Genomic DNA, 21,994 nt, shown 5'->3' on the forward strand with positions numbered 1-21,994 from the left:
TATTCGAAAATAAATATTTGTTTCTCTCATCTAAAACGTTTGAGATTTGTATTGCTCGTTTTTCGATAATTTCTATTCTTCTTTTTCTCTCACAGTATAAATTACAAATATTTTGTAATATTAAATAAATATATAAATAAATAAATAAAAATAACTGTATAAAGAAGTATAAATAAATAAATAAATAAATAAATAAATAAATAAATAAATATTTATCAAGATTATCACTCGAATATGTATATCTAACATAGATTAAATATCTACAACATTGCTTAGATTAAATTTCTAGAACATATCGTAAAACCGATAACATTCGAATTAATTAACATTCGAATTAATTAAAAAGGAACTTTCACACCACTCTTTTCTTTCCTATCAGGATTTCACTGTCTTCCGATAGTTCGGAAAAGTATTTCGAGATTGAATTTATCACATAAACGATCGAACGAAACTTTCGAGTATGTACTTTTATATTACATTTTAATAGAATTTCTTTAAAATAATGTAAAGTATTTCGATAATAAAACGAAACACGATGGTTTCGTTCGTTATTTCCTCGTTTACTTATACTCGTTTGGTTGAATCATTCGTTTTTCTTTGCGAATTATTCGAATATGATTAATCTTATTTATGAATTTTTTGTAATACAACACGATCGTTTTGATGCATACTTTTTACGTACATAGGTATATATCTATCTTTTTTTTACATACGTACGCATATTCATATACATACATAATTATATATATGTATATATGTATATGTATATATATATATTTATATTTATATATTTATAGCAAGGACAACGTTAACAGTAACAATAACGACAACAATGATCGTGGTTGATTGATCGATGATCTTGATATACATATATATACACACGGTGTTTTGTAATACATTGATAAGTATAGTATTAATGAATTTAGGACGCAAAACACAACAAAGCATTTGTACGAACGTAGTCTGTTAAGTTAATCGATTATGCAAATTATTGTTTTAACATTATCTCGATAAAGGTATAGTATTTGCACTCCAACACACACGCTCGAAATATTGTATATTATGAAATAAGTACCTTGTACATAATTCACGAATGAAATAACATCGATCGATATTGTATCTGGTCTTTTTTTTTTATCTTCCTTTTTTATTTTTATATTTTTCTTCTAATGCACACAGTCTCGTAAAATTTCTCCATCCTTCTTTCTATATTCTTCTTACTCGAAGAAATTAATCTACGATGGAATATTACATTATTATTTTTTTTTCCTTTTCTTTTTTTCCTTCAGTAATTTACACTTATTCACTCGTCGAATATGTCTCAAATTTATTGAATGTGTCAAAGATATTATATTCGTACGTAGAAGTAATTGGCGGGTCGATTTACAATTGAGCCACCTGTTCGTTATTAGTTGTCATACTAGACGAGTTCGGTGCAAGCGAGATCTCCGTTACGCCCACCGAAGTTTGTACGGCCGCTGTGAGTGCACTCTGCAAAGGCATACTTTCACTGACTAATTCACAGGCAGTATCTGAAACATGAAATAATAATATGATAACACTGATTTTTAGGTTTTCAATGATACACACACACGTCGATATACATATGTATCGGATATTATATCATATATATCGGAATCGAGTCTTTCATCGTCATATAAATAGATGAATTAAATTCGTACGAATGATTCATTTTATATCAATGGAAATTGATAAAATTAAGTAAATAATCTCAATTTTACCAAATCATTTCTATCTTACAAGATAATACTCGGACAGCTTTAAATTATCTTTCACCTAAAAAGTCATCAGAAGATCCGATACATATTCATGAAATCTGTGATGAAGAAAACGATGAGGTAGAAATCCTCTCTCTATACATGTGAGTATAATTTAATAAATTCATTACTATGACATGTCACGATTTCAACAGAATATTTCATTACACCCATAACGTCAGTAGATAAATTATAATAGAAATTGAATAGTATCTAACATTTTATCTTCGTTGATGTAAATAAATAAATTGAATCGCAGCGGAATTAATAAAATTTTATAAAATTATTATTAACTACTTTTCTCTTCTTTAACATGCAACTGTAACATCACCGATTATTAATTATTTTTGTCCATCATTACGCTACTTTTTCAATATTAATGTATATTCAATGTGAACGATTAGAATTAAAAATTAAATTGTACAAGGGACTCAAGGGAAGTAGATTAAGAGCCAGATAAAAAAGGAAAGATAACTTTGCATATTATTGTAAGTTTCGCGTAAAACCATTGTCATCATTTTCTCTTTACTTTCTTCTTTTTCCAAATTTTTTCAGCGATTAGAATAATTTGTCAATGTTTATGAAAAAAACTTAATGAAGTTGCGATCTTGATAGAGTGAACGTATCCTTCGCATTTAACTAAAATTATCAATGCGTATACGTCGTGGCCGCATTTTAACGAAGAATTTTACATCGGAATATGAAATGGAACGCGTAGAATGCGATCGCGATAATATACGAGCTGGCCAAGTACGTATGTACATAGTACGAGAGCGAATGTACTCTGTACAGTCTAATTAAAGAGTGCCAGTTACAAAGCGCTTTGGCATCGTGCCGAGTATTCTCATTACCGTCTCTGTCTCCTCATAATTCGCAATTCATCCGACTAATTTTTGTCAATGTCTTCGCTTTAAATCGCGTCCATTACATTTTTCCAATGGCGATAATTATTTTCAAAATAAATATGAATAAATTCGGTTGAAGAAAACGAAAACGAAAACGAAAACGAAAAGGAAAAAGAAAAGAAAAAGAACTTTTGGAAGACATTATAGAAAATGCGCTAGATTTGTCTTGACAGAAAAAAAAAATCGTTGAGTCTAAAGCCGCATAAAAAATGGGTCACGCTTATTGACAAAACCGTGCGTCGTAGCAAGGCATTAAGATTATCATTCGTTGTTACGTTTTAACATAGAATGTGATGTTTCGTCATTATTAAAATTCTCCTTCTATGTACGTACATATTATTATTATCACTCATGTATATTTAGTTTAAGACGAAACTTCAATATTTCGGAAATACTGCGAGGTATTATCGTAATGAAACGAATTTGAAGGAGTGATCGTAGAGTTTATAATTATCTCGTCACACGTACAAGTCTGAGTTTATTGCGACGTTGTAAACGTCGGTGTTCTTTGTTAAATCGAATAATTGGAATAATAAAAGATTAAGCTCCCCCAAGATAAACGATCGATTGACCTAAAATGGCTTTGTATCGTGTATTACGATCTCGAATAAGAAGAAAGGATATTGGATAGCGATGTGTCTAATTCGAGATAACGAAATACGAATAAAAGGTGAAAATCGAATCGAGTCGATTTAAATCGAATCTAATCTAATCTAATCGAACGACTAATCGATCTATATTCACTCACATTTCGTGACCGAAGAGGTTCCAGCGCTGCTACCCTGTTTCTTCAAAGTGTTGCCCTTGATGAAAGTTTTGCCTCGTATATTTTTATCCGGTTGGAAGACGATAATGTAGACTTTGGGTGCGTAGAGACATACGAGGGTAACCGATGCGCTAAGACTAATGGCGACACAGAGCGTCGTGATTTGGGTCTCGTGAGCGTTTCCAGTTCCGAAATAAATGGGTACAAAGCCAAGCCAGATGATACAAGTCGTGTACATAGTGAAGCCGATGAATTTGCTTTCGTTAAAGTTTTCGGGTATCTTTCGTGTTTTTACGGCATAAACGGTGGATACAAGGATCAGAATAGCGTTGTATAATTGAGAGAAGAGAAAACTCATGTCTTGGATGTTACATTTCAATATGACTTGTTTGCGATCGGGATAATAATATCGCGTGCCTGGTGGCTCGACGACCATCCATATAAGAGTCAGGACAATTTGGAATGCTATCAAGGCGGCCGCTATACAAACTTGCGAGGTTGGACTGATGTATCGAGGTCTCACCGCAGATCTCGAAGCTGCATCGAATATCCTGGCGATACGATTGGTCTTGGTAAGAAGGGCACCGTAGACGGCGCTGAAACTCACGCCTACGCCAAACCTTTGAAGAACACAGGTAACCGTCGTTGGTGTTATCAGTAACAAAAACGTGTTCAAATAGCAGACCAAAACACCGGCTAAAAGAACAACGGTCAACTCTCGTCCAGAAGCACGAACTACTGGAGTGTCTCGATGTTGAAAGAGAAGACAAGCCACTGCCAAGGTCGCTGCTATTCCAAGACAAGAAATCACAGCCGGTGCTATCGCAAAGGCGCTGCTCCACTTGATATGCTTCACTGGTAAATGGTAGCAACCTTTTTTGTCTGTGTGAGGCCACAAGCCTGGCCCGCAATCCATGCAGGTATACTCATCGTACACGAACTCGTACTCTTCGCACTGATCGCACACCCAGCAACAAGTGTCACCCTGTTGCTTCTTTATCATACCTGACTCGCAGGGTAAAGAGCATGCTGAGATCGGTATGTCTTTTGTACCTCGTGCCCAAACCATCTCGTCCGTCTTAATATCCAAGGAGTTGTACCATTTGCCTACGACCTGAAATCTTTTGCGTTTTTATTTTCTCTCTCTCTCTCTCTCTCTCTCTCCCTCTCCCCCCCCCTCTCTCTCTCATATATACAAACATACATACATGCATACATACATACATATATATATATACAACTTGCAACATATTTTTCTTTCAAATCCTTTTATAAGATATTTGCAATTTATAGTAGATCGGATATATGAAATTGAAATAACTATATTTTCTCGTGATGCAATAACGTTAAATGGTCAGATAACTATCTGTTTCTCTCTTTCTTTTTATCTCTTTAAATCCAGATATGCAAATATTCGATTTTACGTCTCGGTGCAATTATAAATTTATCTTTTCGATGATATTTTATTTAAACAAGAATAAAAACAAATAGAAAAAAAAAGAAAGAATCAATATATGAAATAAAACGTGGGCAAGTTCTGATCCGATATCTCGCATAAAAAGATATTACAGAACGTTTATACTATATAATATGCAAATAAAAAGGATTCTTGTGCTTTCAACATCACGTTTTATTAACGAAGCTTGGTTCTTCTCTGGAAATTCATTTGAGGGCTAGTTAGTTAGATATATTCCGTTCGAGAGTATGACTAATTGGAAAAATGAAGAAAATTTTGTCCATGCTCTTTGTTTACATGCTTTTGTGAAATATTTGTTTAAACTGTAGCAACATTTAATTATAAATTAATTGATGCTAATTCAATAAAATAATCGACAGATCTGGGCTATGCACGGTTTTAAACGGAGCTAGAGGAAGAAATCTGATATGATTAAACGATTCATCACCGTTCACGATGAGAACATTTCTACGAAATATTGATCAGGCATATTTATAGATATAAATATATATGTTAATAACATATTATTGATACACACGTTAATATATATGTTATAGCATTAATATAGACGTTAATAATATATTTAGAAATTATTATTTGTCGAAAAGAACAAGAATTCGTAAAAAGATGGTAAGTGAGAGAGAAAATAAAAGAAAATAAATGAAAAAAAAGAAAAGAAAAGAAAAAAAGAAAAGAAAAGAAAAGAAGGAGAAAGAGAGAGAGAGAGACAATTTGTGGAAAGTTCCCGACGGAAACAATAAGAGAGGATGATAGCTTTCGTGACGGTTCGAACGCGAACTTTTACAAAAGTAATTCGAAGAAAGCAAATTAAACGGAGGTTCTACAAATGCGATTTTTCTTTTTTTTTTTACGGATTTTCACGAACGTTAATTAATTGTGTAGAAAAAAAGAAGGAGTGAAATCTGAGAGAAAACTCGTTTCTTTCTTTTCCGTTTTTCTATTTTATTTTGTTCTTCTATTTTTTTTTTCCTTGTTCTTTTTCTTTATTTTATTGTTTGTTTCTCTTATTATCTTTGTACTTGCCCGATAGTGATAGCCATCGGTACCGCTGAGATTCGACTTCCGGAAATTCAGGATCTCGTATCTTGCCAGGCCGTCACCGTGTTCGTCAAATTTCACCTCGCTGCCAGCGGAGTCTAGAAAATGACTGAAAATCTGAATACCCTCGAGGCTTGGCCCGTGAAATGGCTCGTAATATCGCGAAGGTACACTCGGCGAAGCTGCGACGAATGGGTTTTGAAAGTATATCGGTTAGGAGGGCCGTGAAAAGTTATCCTTTTCCAAGAACCTTCAGTAGAGATAACTGCCACCAAGAATTTCCTTTTCGAATTTTGTTTTCGAAGAAAATGCACACAGTTCGTTTTAAATTTTTGCTCTTATAATTTTTTTCTAATCGAATATCTCATCCGTTAGAGTACGCCCAAATCTCAATCATTTAATTCCAATTTCAACGACATCTATTAGAAAGTTACAAAATTCAACAGATTTTTTTCTTCTCTATATCACTTTTCTTCTCAATGTATTTTTCTCCTAGAAATCTTAATAAAACAAATCAATATGGAATAGTTTCGTTAAAAAATTATTTTCAAATTATGTGAAATATTAGAAATAGAAAAAAGTCGTCAGAATTGGTCGAAAAGAAATTAAAAGAATAATTATGGTAAAGAGTTGATGAGTTGTATTTAGTTACACGAAGAAATAGAAATTTTTTAATTGTAAATAACAAAGCAAAATTTAATCGATAAAATATCGTTATCAAATATTCCAAATCTCTTAGAAAGAGGAAGATCGTATTTTTCATTGACATCATCATATCGTTGGAGATACGAAAAGACTCGAATTTTTTTTTTCCAAACGGTTGAAATTGATTAGATGATTTTAACGAATTTGAGAGCACTATGATGAATTTTGACTTAGATCATCGTTTTATTACTTCATACAGGTGTTGAGAACAAAGAGATATGAAGAAATACTTGCATGAATCGAGAAGAATTTACTAATGTATATCAGCTACTATCAATAAGATATGACGAATTGGTGATTAATCACACGCGATGAATGCGCGACGAATACATGAAAAACGTTTGATCATTGAGACTGTAAGTCTTAATTCATTTCTTATTGTCGAACAATATCTTATCTTACACGTGCTATGACCTTCGATCTTCTTTGTAAATAAAAAGTGATAACATACTGTTGGTACTAGGTATTATTAAAGTAATGCGTTTTGTTTTACGTTATTTTCGCCTCATTTAAAAAAATAAAGAATAAGAAAAAATAAAAGAAAGAAAGAAAATTTCATTTAATCCCTCCATTGAAAATATTATAATTGTCAATTAATTTTGTAACGAGAAGATGAAACAAGATCAAAAATACAGATATATAAGTGTATATTTTAAAAATCACATGGCTTTATGGCGAAGAACCGATGAAAAAGATGAAAATCATCTGTGTTTCTTTGGAAATTGTACGATCCTGATAAAAAAAATAAAAGGAATAATAATAATAATAGTATTAATAAGAATAATAAGTTTATAGAATACGTAGATCAGAAAAGACACGATCGTCTTCGATGGCTCATGCAGTATTCTCTTTATTCGAAAATATCGTCGAGAGATCTTCTTGTTCGGTGACCTAAATAGACGGACATCGCGTAACGCAATTTCCTCGTTCTATTGTATTACCCGTGAAGCTAATATAATAGCGAGCGAGTCACGCTATGGGACTCAAAGTAAATCGTCGCTTACTAATTAATCGGTGTGAAATGATTAGCTGAATTATGTATATAGGTATACATTTCTATCTTATTCTTCGATTAATCGATTGAATGATCGATCGACACGCTTCTCTCCCAATTCCCAATTATCTTATATAGTTATAAGGAATGGTAAAAAAAATGATGTTGCAAATTTCAAAACACCTGCGTATATGATTCACGCCATCGATCCATTAGTCATTTCGGAATTTTCTTAAAACATGATGACCATTTTAAATAAATATTTGTTACGAACGAGACTCAAGATATTGTCGCGATTCACATTCGATGTATGTAAATATATCAATACTACCGACGTTAAATTTATCCTCGAATATTTTTTCTTCTCAACAAAGATTTGTCTGAGAAAAGAAAACAACAAAGGAAAAAGAAACGTTGCTCAACATCGTCTATTTAAAATTTATTCGTAACTTAAATACTAAATACTAAGAAAAGATTTCACAGTCCATTCCCTTTGTAACTTAAGTAGTAAAATACATAGATATTAAGAAGATCCATCTGTTCGCGAAGGAGATTACCGAGATTGAAGTTTAATAATAATAATATGAATTTCAACGCAGTTATCGAATCGGGAAAGAGATCAAAGAAAAGAGACTCCACGAAGAAGGATCGTATTCCCTTTATCACCGAAAGTACCTGCAACGGCGTGACCTTAATATTTGAGCCGATGTTCTAGGCTGCCGCTAGCCTAAAAACGCAGCCGGCGAGGAATAAACGCGAGAGCCATTATCTCCTGCGCATTTCGTGCGATATCGTCGCGTGTACGTTCGTGACACGAATCGATAGTGGTACGCCCGTCGGATGAGTCCGATTCAATTCGAGATATTCCGTTTAATAATACACGTATCGTCTCATCGCGAACTCATAGAATCAACGAAAGTTCTACTTCCTCCTATCTAAAAACAGTCCCCATCCCCAGACCCCTACCGCCACCCTCTTCCTTCCCCATCACACAGTTTCTCTTCATTCGATCTTTTTCTCACTCAAGAAATAAATTCGAACATGCTATAAATATTTCTGATATGTGTTGCGTCTATCTATCGAAGTTCTGACCTCGATAAATGTTTTTCTTAATCTAACCTCGTCCTGGACTGTACCTTTCCCCTTATGATATATGAATTCTACTCTGTCTGCGATAATTTCCATTTGTATCTATAGAGTATTTCCTTTAACGACTCTACATCTTCAAGGACGAAATGATCGATTACTAACGCAAAAGGAACTCGAGGGATATCCAACTATGTATACGTTCGTTTTGTTTCTCTCGCACGTGATCGATCCATCTTTCAAAGTGTTCCTTATGATTTTCGGATTATCGATTATAGAATGCGTTATTGTGATACAAGTTAAATGCAAATCGATGTCACGTTGATTCGACTTAGAAAATTTCGTTTGAAAATATTTTTATCCTTCTTACTTTATCCTCGACTAAATGTCATTTTATCGGAAGGAAAAGAAAAAAAAAAAAAAAAAAAAGAAAAAAGGTAACTTCGCTGAACTAAATGCTTTCGATCGATAGTCGTCGCGTTCTGCGATATACAGTCAGTCGCAGAAATATTCGGACAGTTTTTTTTGATCGAGTAACTTTTTCTATATCGAATTTTTAAAGAATTTTGAGATTTTGGTAGAAAGTATGCGAAGAATCGAACGTTTTGTTTTCAACGTTTGTTATCAAGTATTTTCCATTAACAAAAAAAGAAAAAAAAAGAGAAAAAATCTATAAACAATTTTTTCGCATCGATCTTGTCTTGTATCTCTACGTGGATACAATATTTATAATTAGAATCGAGCAATCAATAAGGAAATTGAGAATTTCTAACGATCCTTTCATCCGTACTTTTATATTCGATATTCGATTGTATAAATTCTTGAGAATTTATCGGTGTTACTTAGCCATCACATTCAGTTTACTGCGTATGAACTTATTAAATAGTTATTGCTTTTCTCGGTCGCATAATAACAAAAAATAAATTTGATTTACGTTGGATAGGATGATCGTTTTGTAATACTCGAATGCAATAAACTACGTACATAGGTACGATACATTTCGTTATAGATAAGAGTTAGATCAACGTGATATCGATCAAGACCCATTCGTTCGAATAAGAAAATAAACAAAAAAAAAAATATATAAAAATCGAACTTACCTTTGAAGGAAACGTTTAAGAGATAATTTCTGTAGAAAGCACCGCGATCATAATTGGCCATCGCAGGACATACTCCAGTCTTACCACAAAGATCACGCTGAAGATTATGAAGAGCCAATGCAAACGCATAAACAGCATCAACAACGAATTGGACTTTAGATTCTTGTTCGTATCCTCTGCTCGGTGTTAATCTATATTCAGGATTACAAGTCTTTCTTGCACCATTCGCTGGTGAAATCGTAGTATGTGCTTGATGTTGAGTCCTAGCGTTTGTCTTTAAATTGCAACTAAACACCTCTTCCCAATATTCGGCGAACCAAGGATTCCTATGGTTGTTTTCTGGCGTTAAGGTTGCCATATATTCGTCGAATCCTGGAATATTTTTCGATTGAAGTTCAACGGTAATCGCTCCTTCAGCTTCTTCTTCTAAACCTTCGACGAGCTTTATTTGTCTGCCCCAACCATCGCTGGCTAACCACTGAAACGCTTGACTGAGGTTCGATCTCCTCGTTGCTTCGAGAATTCCTCGGGCATCTTCGGCTCGAGTGAAGAGGACGACTGCTCGAGCATTCGACTTCTTTATCAATCTCTGAATAATATCATCGAAGACCTTGTCATCTGCTGCACTCGGTACCTTTACTGCTGCCGCTATGCAAACGTTTCTCTCGATTGCTTCACGCGTGAACACTTCGATCCCATATTCGCCGTAGCTACCCTCTGAATAGACGGTCGATACGTAAGACCAGTTAGCACTTTTCACCACATCGACCAGAGCAATCGACTGGAACGTATCCGGTGGTACTGTCCTTGCAAAATAATCGAACCTGTACAAGAAGACAATTTATACGTAACAATAACAAATATTTACATTCAACCTATCAACACGATTTATAGTATATCGTATATATAAATGCCTACGCATACTTATATACTATAAAAGTATAAATTAAGAATGAAAAGGCTTGAAAATCATTAAAACTTATATATATTATCCTATACGTCATTTTGAAAACTAAAAAAAAATGTCTTCATCGTCGAAACTTTAATTAGAATATATTTCTGGAGCATCGATACGTAATCCTTTATTTTCTTTTTCTTCTCTCTTCAATTTTAATAATAACCAGGATTTCAAATGTTTCACTGAAATGGAATAAAAGTTGTAAGGCTCAATTTACCAAGAGAATCCCATGAGAAATCAAATAAATCAACGCGGCTTTCGTTTCGGAAAAATAAAAATCATTAACATCTGAGAATCGAAATAGTATATCATCTTAATGATCAACACGTGCCGAAAGTATCAACGGTCTACACGCAATTCCGTTCGATGTCTCGAGGGTCGACATCGAAGTTTCTCTGGAGAGATCCATAATCGAGCCCTTGGGACAAATTGGGTTACGCAGGATACAGATAGAAGCCAGTATCTCTGCCAATCGATACACTTCGACGATACTCTCGATTTCAGAGAAAAAGAGTCGTTTGTAAGAACGCAAGTTTGCAAGCAATATCGTGATTCTAAGAGGGAAGACCTTTCCGGATATATCTTTTTTCCTTTTCAGCAGAAAAGACGACATTACAAGTTTTTTTTTTTTTTTTTTTTTTTTTTTTTTTTTTGTTAATGAACTGTTTGGATCTAATAATATCCGACATTCATCGAACGATCAATGACTTTTTTTATTCTTTCATATTTTACAGATAACGAAAAAATTACTTGGAAATAAAGAACGAGAATAGACAAAGAAAAAAGGAAGAAAAAAAATTGGACAGAGAAAAAGAAAGAAAGAAAATATGGCTAGGAGAATGAAAGAGGTGGAACGGTAAAAGCAGAGAAAAAAATATTACAAAAGATATGTATGTACGAATAAAAATAAGTGGGAAAAAGAAACAATGATAAAAATGGGTGCGAAGAGAAAATCTTCACCTTACACAGATACACGAGAACACATGCATACATTTTCGTCTAACTAAATACTGCTTGGTTAAATGAAAATGTTCTTTCTTTTCTTTCTTACTATTACATATTTAATATTACTAGTGACATATATACACATACATCTTCCTTTCTCTTTCCTCTTAACTATTCGTTTCGAAACAAAAACCGGTAGAAGTACAAACGGAATAGAAACAAATGGAAAAGTTGGAGGAAAGGCTTTTTTAAGGAATACCTAATGAAACCGAAAGCAATATCAACGTTACAAAAGCAGCCTTTTCGGGACTTGCGTTGAGACGAAAATGACAATTAAGTGTGCTCCAATTGGGTACAAAGCATAGGAAAAAGAATATAAGCGAACCGAAGTATGTAGTTATTCTTATTTCTATTGTGCTATTACTACTACTGCTACTAATACATCTAAATGCAAAAACAAGTATAAAATTTCGATTTCGTCCTCTCTTGATCAAACGAAGTCCTAAACTTAATCCTTGAACAATCGAATGTAACATTGAAAGGCAACTTGATCGATTTACTATACGTAGCTTCCTGATTACTTACCACGATTCGAGAGAATCCTTTGAAAGAATATTCGTTGTTAGAATCGTTTTCTAACAAGAACTGTAACTTCGTACGAATGTTTGATTCATTATGCAATCCTTTCTAAAGGTAAGTATAGTTACGCAACAGTAGTAGTGGCTCTCTCTTTCTCTTTGAAATTGGTCATGGAACAACGTAACTGTTCGTAATTAGTTCGAAAGTTTCACGAATCGAGCAATTACAAGATCTTTTTCATTTTTAGGCACGTGACCACAGGAAGTTCCTTATGCACCGAATAAAACGAAAATTTTGCCGGATAATTATCTCTGAAACTATTTGAAATATCCGAAAACCTCAGTTTTCGATCATACAAAAATCTTAATGTGTATGTGCGCGTGCTTGCGTGCATGCGTGCGTTCATGCGTTCGTGCGTGCGTGCATCCACTCTACCGTTGAAACGGATGGTAGAATTAATTTGAAATTTGTACCGAAAATAAAATTACTTTCAACAAAATATTTCGATTCAATTCGATTTCTGCTTTTAAAAAATAGCGGTAATTTTAAATATTTATAAATTCAGCAAAAAACGCACACATGCGACAAAAAATATTCAAACTCTGAAGATATATTGAAAAAATAATATTTTTAAAGATATCACGAATTTTTTTCACAATTTTATATCAAGAATAGTGGGGCGATTTAAAATTACAATTTTGGAACTTAGTTTCTTCTATTAGAACTTATATGTAATATATTTCTACCCATATTTCTAAACATACAGTGATTCATACCTATCATATCGTATTCACATATCATTTTCACGATCTAGATGGTTAAGCGAATTGATTTCATATTCATACCAAAAATCAATGTACCAAATATGTGCTAAATATATCAAATATACGTTATAACGGTTCATAAATAATTCTAGTTCAATCCAGTTTTGGAAAAATTAAAACATTTATAACTAATCATACACGCAATGGAAAAGATAGAAATCGTGCAAAAATATTTGAGATATCGTTAGCCGTTAACGCAAATAGCGTCAACGAAAACGTGCCTAATACAAAAATGCAAAAATATTCATTCACGCGGAACTGGTAATCTTTCTTTAATCCTCTATAACTCAATTTAGTACTTTTTGTCGTGTCTAAGAGAAGAAATGATATTATGTAACATAAAATTTATAGTATAACTGTAATGTACCAATACAAATATTATCTTCGGATCGAACTATCGATTAATTTTATAGAAAAAGAAAAAATGAAATAAAAGAAAAAATGCATACAAGGTACATGGTCTTATTAAAGATTAACATATCTGTGGAAAAAAAAAGAACATGGAAATTGATCTCGTCATCTTCTTCTTATTTATCTTCGTATTACTATAAACGAAAGAAAGAGATAATGTGAAAAAAAAAGCAAACAAACCTGGTTTTGTCACTAAGAGCCTTGGCCGTGGACGCTGGTGATATTTGTGGTATGTGAAAGAGGCGCAACAGATTGGCGACCTGAAGCGATACGGAACTGTAGGATCCACCGATGACGCCAAAGATCGGTCCAGCACTAGCCGTCTTCTTTACTCTGGGCGTCGATCGATCTGCACACTCGAGCACGCTTATATCCAAATTTGAAAGTGAAGCGCGAACGAAGTGTAGACTTTGATTGAGAGCATAGGTGTCTCTTCCACAAGTGTCCAGGATGTGTACACCCAACATAATGTCCGGCAATATCCTGGTCTCTCTGTTGATTTGATCGACCGCAAAGAGCATCGCCTCAAGCCGTTGAACGCCACGATTGTAGACGTTTGGTCCGCAAGCGGAACCGCCTTTCTCGTGGACGGGAAACAAACCACCGAGGACGATATCGCCTGGTATCAAAACGGACTCCCTCTCACTGTGTATTCGAGATCGACTGATCGACGGTAACTGCTGAAGCGTCATCAAGAGGATCACCGTGTGTAGCAAAGAGCGTTTCATTTTGACGAGAATAACAAAGCGTCGTGCGCTACTTTTCCGAATCATATGAAGATCGCATCTTTTAGATCAGCTAATTCTCTTTCGATCGATTATTTATTCGTTGCTTTCTCTTAAGATTAACATTTAGCTTCTCTAACTTTCGTAATGGTCGTTATCGTTGTTTTCAACGTTTTTAGGCCTTTCGCACGTTCTACAACTCGTAGGCATGTTCTTCGTTCATTCACTTATCGAATAAAAGTTCAAAAAGTTATTAGGCGAGACACTTTAAAGACACGTGTCGAGTATCTGGAAATCTTCGTTGAGTTTCCTAAGAATTTATACCTTTCGATCGATCTCGAAATATTTTCCTTCCGTTCTAAACGGAGGCAAAGAACGATCCGAACTAGAGATCATCTTGTTTATTCGTTAGTTCGTATTCTTCCGTCAAGATTGCGCAGTCGATTTTCTTTTAAAATAGATCGAAACGCACGCAAGATGCCGCCTCGACTGGCATATCTTAAAATTCAACCTTCTTCCGTTATCTTTTATCGAAAAATTTGAATTTGTCGATCGTTATAAACGTCTTTCATTGATCAAATAAATAAATACAAAGCGTTTCTATCGATCGATAGATCTTGATCGAGATATAACTTGTTCGTGAAACTTCGAATCTGATGTATGAAGCTTATATAGGTCGTGGATGCATTAGCTATATCCAAGTTTCCAATCACAGGGCGGAAGTTGTCCGCAAAATTATTCATCTAAAAGCCGGATATGCGGAGCCGATACGTTCGACGAAGAACGACGTTGTTAACTTGCCGATCGCTTCTCGAAAGCTCCAAGCATGAAACTCGATTGCCGTTGGACCAGCGCCATAACTACTGAGCCATCGTTTGCCATGAATTTTCTGTCGATCTCGATCCCGAATCGATTGGATCGATTACTATTCGAACTAGCCCTTTACACAACTAAATCTTTCTCGTTTCTAAAAACTCGAGATACGATATACTCCTCGTCTTTCTTCTTCGATGATTCGAGTTCTCGTTCACGATCCCTGCATTCTTCGTTCAACTCCGGACGTCTAATTTGCAAGCAACCTCGGCATTTCCGTCGCCGCCGGAACTTTTTCTTCTTATTCTTCTTTTTTCTTCTTCAGAGTCGGAAGGAGCCGTCCTTTCCTTCTTTTCTTTCCGTCGCTTCCCTTACTTCTTGAAACTACGTCCTCTTCCGCCGAATAAAACTTTTGTAGGAATGTTGAACTTTTATCCAAAGTCGGGCCACCCACTCGATGTCGTATGGTTCACTTCGATTCGCCAAGAAAATGTGTTTCGTTTCCAACCTCTCTTTCTTTTCTCTCTCTCTCTCTTTTTTTTTATACATACATACGTACATACATACATATACATACATACATATATATATAAATATACATATGTATATATATATTGATCAAAAAGTGTTGCTTTCTCGGGTAGCCCGACGAACCGACCCGTTTTCTTTGACAGAAAGCTCGTAACAGTGAAGTGGCGTTCTCTTCTTTCCTTCGCTTCCCTATTTCTCTCTTTCTCTCTTTCTCTCCCTTTTACCCCCAACCTTTATCTTCTTCCTCTCTTCTCCACGCTGCAATGGATTTGGATTTCCGCGATACGTTTCAGCACTTCCTCTTTTAGCGTGCTTTCCTCCTCCTTCGATGCTTCCTCCCACGACTTTTTCCTTGTTCCCTTCATCGCAAATATCACTTTTAACTCTCAACCCTCTCGTTTAAACGAAAAACAGCATCATCGCAAGCTCCCTCGTTGTGGTCCTCTTAACGTTGCTTCTCTTCTTGGTCTTCGGTCACTGCAAAGCCCTTTTTCGATTTCGTTTCTCTCTTTCTCTTCTCTCTCTCTCTCTCTCCCTCTCTCTCTCTCTCTCTCTCTCTTTCCCTTTTCCTTTTCAGTACACGACCCCTTCAAACGAGCGACACTTTACTAAATGAGTTCTAATTCGTGTCACGCTCCCTGTGATCCCTCAAACTCGGATTTTACTAGCTTAACGTGCTCGAGCCACTTCGAGCTCAGCTCGAATCCTAAACGAAATACAGCTACGGACGTGTACCGAACAATTTTTTCTCACAGTGCTCGCTGTATTAATGGCCTCTTTCCCGTCGAAAATTTTCGTCTCGACGAAATTATTCGGTTAGGAGCAAGTTCTTGGGATGACGATAATAGTAATAATAATGATAATAATAACGATGATGATGTTAATAATAATAATAATAATAATAATAATAATAATAATAATTTTTCGGTGAACTCGTGGCTTTGAGTAACGTCAATCGTAAACTTCAAACTGATCGATCGTTCTCTTGATCGAAGTTTGAAAGCTCGAAGCAGAAGAAAGAGAAGTGTCTCCGAATGGGTTCGGTGATGCGAGAACGAGACAAGACAACGAGGATCGATAATCGTCGATCGGTTTCCTTCGCGGTGCTCGCAAATCGATGTTATCCTGTCGAGATATTTCTTTCTTGATTTCGTTCTCATCCTTCGAATTTCCGGCTAGTCTTGACGATAGCTGGGAAGCTAACGTTCTTCTATTTTTTTCTTCTCTTTCGTCTTCTTTTCTTCTCCAGTCAACGTTCGAACGACGCAACGCAACGTATGTAAATACATGTCTCTATCTATCTATATATATATATATATATATCTTTCTCTCTCACTCCAACTTATCCTTGGTCCAGTCACGAGAGAATCGTTGAGTATCGAGTGTCCTGACACACATTCCTCTTCGACGTGCTACTCCTCTCTTCCTGGCTTTTTTTATTTCTATTTCTTTCTCTCTCTCTCTCTCTCTCTTTCTCTTTCTCCTTCTCTCTCTTTTCCTTCCTCTCTGGATTTTCTCTGTGTTTCAACAAAAACAAATCAATATCACGTCACCGTGTTGAACCTCCTCGTGGTTCACTGGAAACTTGTTATTTTCCCATGCAAGGAGAAAGAGAGAAAGAAGTCCTTTCAGACCTTCCTTCTCTTCTTTCCTTTTTCCACAACAGAAAAAGAAGAAGAAAGGAAGAGAAAGAGAGAGAGAGAGAGAGAGAGAGAGAGAAAGAGAAAGAAAAAAGAGAAAACTTCTTTCCGAGGATAAAAGTCTCACATCCGTATCAGCGCTCGTTCAATCCGCTAAATTACCAGCTAAAGATTCAAGCTCGAAAGTCGGTGCTCGTCGCTGCGATATTTTCTTCCAAAGAGAAGAACGAGAATAAAAGAGAAATCTATATATACATACATTTATATATATATATATATCATGTGCATATATATATCTATATATACATATATATGTATATTATGTGTGTATATATACATATTATATACATATATATATTTGTATATAATATATATAATATATATCTATATATAATATTATATGTATATATGTATATACACAAATACACACACACACACACACAAGAGAGAACGATACGTTTTAATTGTGCTACTTTTGATAAATCTCAAAATACACACGTGTATGCATATCAAATTCATCTACTTTTACTTCGAGATATGTACATACGTTATAACAAGAAGGTGAGAAGAGCGCATCGTGAGGCGTGAGAAGAGTGAATGAAAGTTCGAAGGTCACTCTCTAAAAGAGGGAGAGAGAGAGAGAGAGAGAAAAGGGCGATAACCACAAATGCGAATTTCTGACGTGCGCTACTGCATCTCTCTCTTTACCAACGTCCAGCTTCTTTTTTAAAAAACACCGTTTACCTCTATCTTCGAGTTTCTTTTGCTAAAATCTCGCACCCTCTCTCCTTCTCTTTTTCTCTCTCTTTCTTCGAAGGGTGGACGTTCAAAGGCTCGGGCACGAAAATTGCTGACTGACCTAAATAACGCGTTCCCTTTTCATCCATCTCTCTCTCTCTCTCTCTCTCTCTCTCTCTCTCTCTCTCTCTCTCTCTCTCTCTCTTTCCCTTTTTATCTCTTTTTCTCCCACCCTCTCCCTTTCTCTCTCTCTCTCCCTTCTCTATTTTTCTTCTTCTCTTTCATATGTCAGAGATGTATAATACTTTCTATTGCCTAATAGATCTACACACGCACGAAATCACACACGTTAAGTTACAAGAAGAAAAATGAATCGTCGAACGAACACACGCACCCACGCATGCAGAGATTCGAAACTAATCGTGATTTGCTCTGCCTCTCTCTCTCTTTCTCTCTCTCTTTTTCTTTCTCTCTCTCTCTCTCTCTCTTTCTTTCTTTCTCTCTCTCTCTCTCTCCCTCTCTCTCTCCCTACATATCTATCTGTCTATCTATCTATCTTACTCCAAAAATGAAAGTCGAAATAACGAGCTCCGACGATAGCATGTTGGAATATGATACGTATCGAATCGATAATCTCGACGATGCTTGCGCGAGGAGATGACTCGACGCTCGGAAAAACAAGTTACTCTCTTCCTCTCTATATATACATATATATAATATATATATATATATATATTATATATATAATATATATCTATATATAATATATATTTCTATATATCATATATATATATATATATATATATGTATATAATATCTTTTTCTCGCTCGCTCTGTTTTCTATGTTTACCAAGCAAGCCGTCGCGGAAGGTAATCGCACGATTGCCGTGCAACTGCAGTCTTCGCGAAGATCATCCCTCTCTCTTTCTCTCTCTCTCTCACTCTTTCACGTAGGCGTGGACTGGAAAATCAGCAACCGAGATTGCGAGAGAATAAGATTGACTCAAAAAGACAGAGAGTGGTTGTTCTCTTCTCCTCGTTGCGTTATTCTCTCTCTTCCTCTTCCTTTTCCTCGTTCTCCTTGTCCTGTCTCCTCCTAAACGGCGACAGTAGAGAAGAGGGTGGCTGTTCGGTGAGGCTCATCGAGCGTCCATCGAGGTGCTTCATCCCTCGTGATTTCGACGATCCGTCCTCGAAAACTGTCGATAGGACGAACCAAAGAATCGTTGTTTGAAAACATCGTCGTTCGGGGTAGAGTGCGGATAAGCGACGATCTCCAAGTTGCCGCCACAGCACGACTGGCCGGCCGGCCTTTCCTACCCTCTTGCCCCTTTTCCATTCCCCACTACTGCTCTATCCTCTTGCCTACCCTCTCGGCTACCCTTTCGGCTACCCTCTCGGCTACCCTCGTCACTCTCGACGCTATTTTATCGTCTCTCTCTCTCTCTCTCTCTCTCTCTCTCTCTTTCTCCTTCTTTCCTCTCTCGTATTCCCTCTTCTCTCTCTCTCTCTTTCTCTCTCTCACCCTCTTTCCTCTCTCACCCTCCCTCATTCCTCTCTCTCTCTCTCTCCCTCTTTCCCCTCTCTCCCTCTCTTTTACTCGTTCTCTATCGCAGTACCGAGCTCACTCTCGCGCCACTGTTTCGCGCTTCTATCTATCCCCACTCCATTCTCTGAGCTACTCTACCCCCTCTTATCATCACCACCACCACTAACTCCGAGTGCCAGTGCCATCCAACGTATATCTCTCACATTCGTACGAACGATAGGTTAAACGCCGTGACGTGCCTCACCGTCGAAGAAGAACCTTCCCTCTTTCTCCTTTCACCCCTGTTCACTCGTTGATTCACTCGCGCTTCTTTAGCTCCAGTAAGCGCAAGGATAAACGTTCGTGCCGTGGCGAGGACGATATCTTATCGAAACTTCAAACCTGTTGTTGTTACAACCTTTCCTCTTCTTCTCCTACAAACAATAAAAAAGAAACAAAATAAAATGGATAAGATCAAAGATTGGCATAGTCCTTTTAAGGACTTTCAGACTTGACAATTTTAACGGTTGTTACCTTACGTTCAAAATGTTTGCCTGGATCGATCGGAATGAACTTACCTATTTGTAGTACATACGATCCATCAAATATCGATCCATCGAACTTGATTTAACGAGATCAGGCAGCCGTATCGGTATTTATCTTGCAATAGAACAGAAATATTCCCGGATCGTTTTCGAAGCGTCCGTTTCATATTTCTTCTTTCAAAGCATATTTGAAATTATACGAGAAATTGAAAATTCGTTTCTGGCTATGCTATCTAAATAGGAAAAAGGGATTTGCGTATTTTTATATCATATTTTTTTTCGAGCTTTAAAACACAGATATATGGAATTCTAATTGTCGTCGAATTGAAAATATTCCATTATCGTGTTTTATTTTTTTTTCTAGTCCTTGTTATCTTTGGAAAAGAATTTCTCGTATTTTTAGCATCGATTTTCGAGTACGACGCTTTGACGTCAGCATATCCGAGCGCGAAGCGAGTTCCTTCATTGACATTTGAAAAACGAAATTCCACTCGGCCCATCCTTAAAAGCTCGGGTATATTTTTCTTCTTCTCCAAGTGCTTCTCTACGTTCCTTTTTCTTTATTGTTTTCTTTTTTCTGTTTCCTTTTCTTTCCTCTTCTTCTATTTTCCATCAAAGTTCTCTTCGTTTTCTGTGAGCATATCCTCGTTTCTATAAAATAACCATAGAATCATTAGAATCTGCCTTATTATACGATCGACCTTTGATGTCTTTGATGTCTTTGATCTGATCACGTGACTTAAATATTTCTAGTATCTTAATCCGAAAAAAAGAAAAGAACGAAAAAAGAAAGAAGAGATTTCTTTCATCGAAGCGGTATGAAAAGCGATTTCAATATGGCGTCCTCGAATTTTTTTATCGTACGTGTAAAGCGTGTGCATCAATGTGCGTAAGGCTGCTTCAAAAGTGAATATCGTACTTGAAAAGGAAGAATTAGTATTATGCAATACTAAAGTTTGCAATCATTTCAAGAGAGTAAAGTGTTTAAACACATAAAATGTCATTTATAATTATTTATAATTAGATATGCATGAACAAAGAGAAAAATAAACAAAAATGTATTGATCGTTAATGTAAATTCGCATATTTGAAAACGTAGATATACATTTCTACTGTGCGAATACTTAAGTCCACACGCTACATATATGTATATACGTACGTGTGTTGTGTGTACACATCGATGATACATACATATTTTTAACTTTACTCGTTTGTTCATTTGTTCGCATACTTAAAAACCTATTGTTGACATCATACAAAACAAATTTGTTGATGCAACTAAGCACACTTTGCATACGCAATTCAACAGACTTTTCTATTCATTCACATCTTTTATATGCCTCTTGTATATAAGTACAAAATAAAAGATATATGTTGACCTCAAATTTCTAAAATATTCAATTGCGAATAGTTACATATCTGAAGTTTTTCTAATAGTATGGTTGAACATTTTTTCCCATTCAAAATTGAGATTATACTTGCAAGGTACTTTCATTATTTATGATCGTACATCGGGATATTCTCATTATAAAGGTACAGCTTTATTGTTTGGGAAGTGAACGTTTTCTAGCTTATTTTATTATACTATGTCAACAAATATTAAATTAAATATAAACGAAGAATATAACTCAAACCTACGAGCAAAATAAATTTCGACCCAACAGGATTTTATGCCTACGTATTAGGATAAGTATACCCATAAATCATAACGAACACAAAGGCGAGCCGAAAAATGATTGTTATACCTAAGTTAGTACGATTTCTCTTTTTTTCTTTCTCTCTCTCTTTCTCTCAATTTATTTATATATAAAAAATAAGTATAAAATTGATTCCGAAAACAGAAAATTATGAAGTAAGACGGATATTATCTATTTTGAATTTTGATACGTCATTGATGCAGTCCGTTTT

At 35.5% G+C, this 21,994-nt stretch overlaps 1 protein-coding gene across 2 annotated transcripts; it reads right to left on the reverse strand.

Annotated features, from left to right (window-relative positions):
• Positions 1-1,126: 1,126 nt before the first annotated feature.
• On the reverse strand, positions 1,127-16,520 carry LOC122631916 (metabotropic glutamate receptor). Of its 2 annotated transcripts, XM_043818137.1 has the most exons (6): positions 16,376-16,386; positions 13,747-16,029; positions 9,850-10,673; positions 5,950-6,062; positions 3,432-4,563; positions 1,127-1,532 (listed from the first exon to the last, which is right to left on the reverse strand). In XM_043818137.1, exons 2-6 carry the CDS (start codon positions 14,337-14,339, stop codon positions 1,384-1,386), a joined length of 2,811 nt encoding a protein of 936 aa, XP_043674072.1. In that variant the 5' UTR covers positions 14,340-16,029; positions 16,376-16,386; the 3' UTR covers positions 1,127-1,383. The 2 variants fall into 2 exon arrangements, with proteins under 2 accessions (XP_043674072.1, XP_043674071.1); XM_043818136.1 differs by having other exon boundaries at positions 13,747-16,520.
• Between the last annotated feature and the right edge of the window lie 5,474 nt (positions 16,521-21,994).

The sequence above is a fragment of the Vespula pensylvanica genome, chromosome 9 (assembly GCF_014466175.1).
Source record: "Vespula pensylvanica isolate Volc-1 chromosome 9, ASM1446617v1, whole genome shotgun sequence".
NCBI classification, from domain to species: domain Eukaryota; kingdom Metazoa; phylum Arthropoda; class Insecta; order Hymenoptera; family Vespidae; genus Vespula; species Vespula pensylvanica.

Excerpts from the sequence above, each read along its gene's own strand:
- LOC122631916 (XM_043818136.1), bottom strand. The coding sequence starts at position 14,339 with ATGATTCGGAAAAGTAGCGCACGACGCTTTGTTATTCTCGTCAAAATG. Across the intron at positions 6,063-9,849 it reads CTTAAACGTTTCCTTCAAAG|ACTCCGCTGGCAGCGAGGTG; the intron begins GTAAGTTCGATT and ends GTCATTTTCTAG. Across the intron at positions 1,533-3,431 it reads AACCTCTTCGGTCACGAAAT|ATACTGCCTGTGAATTAGTC; the intron begins GTGAGTGAATAT and ends TTCATGTTTCAG.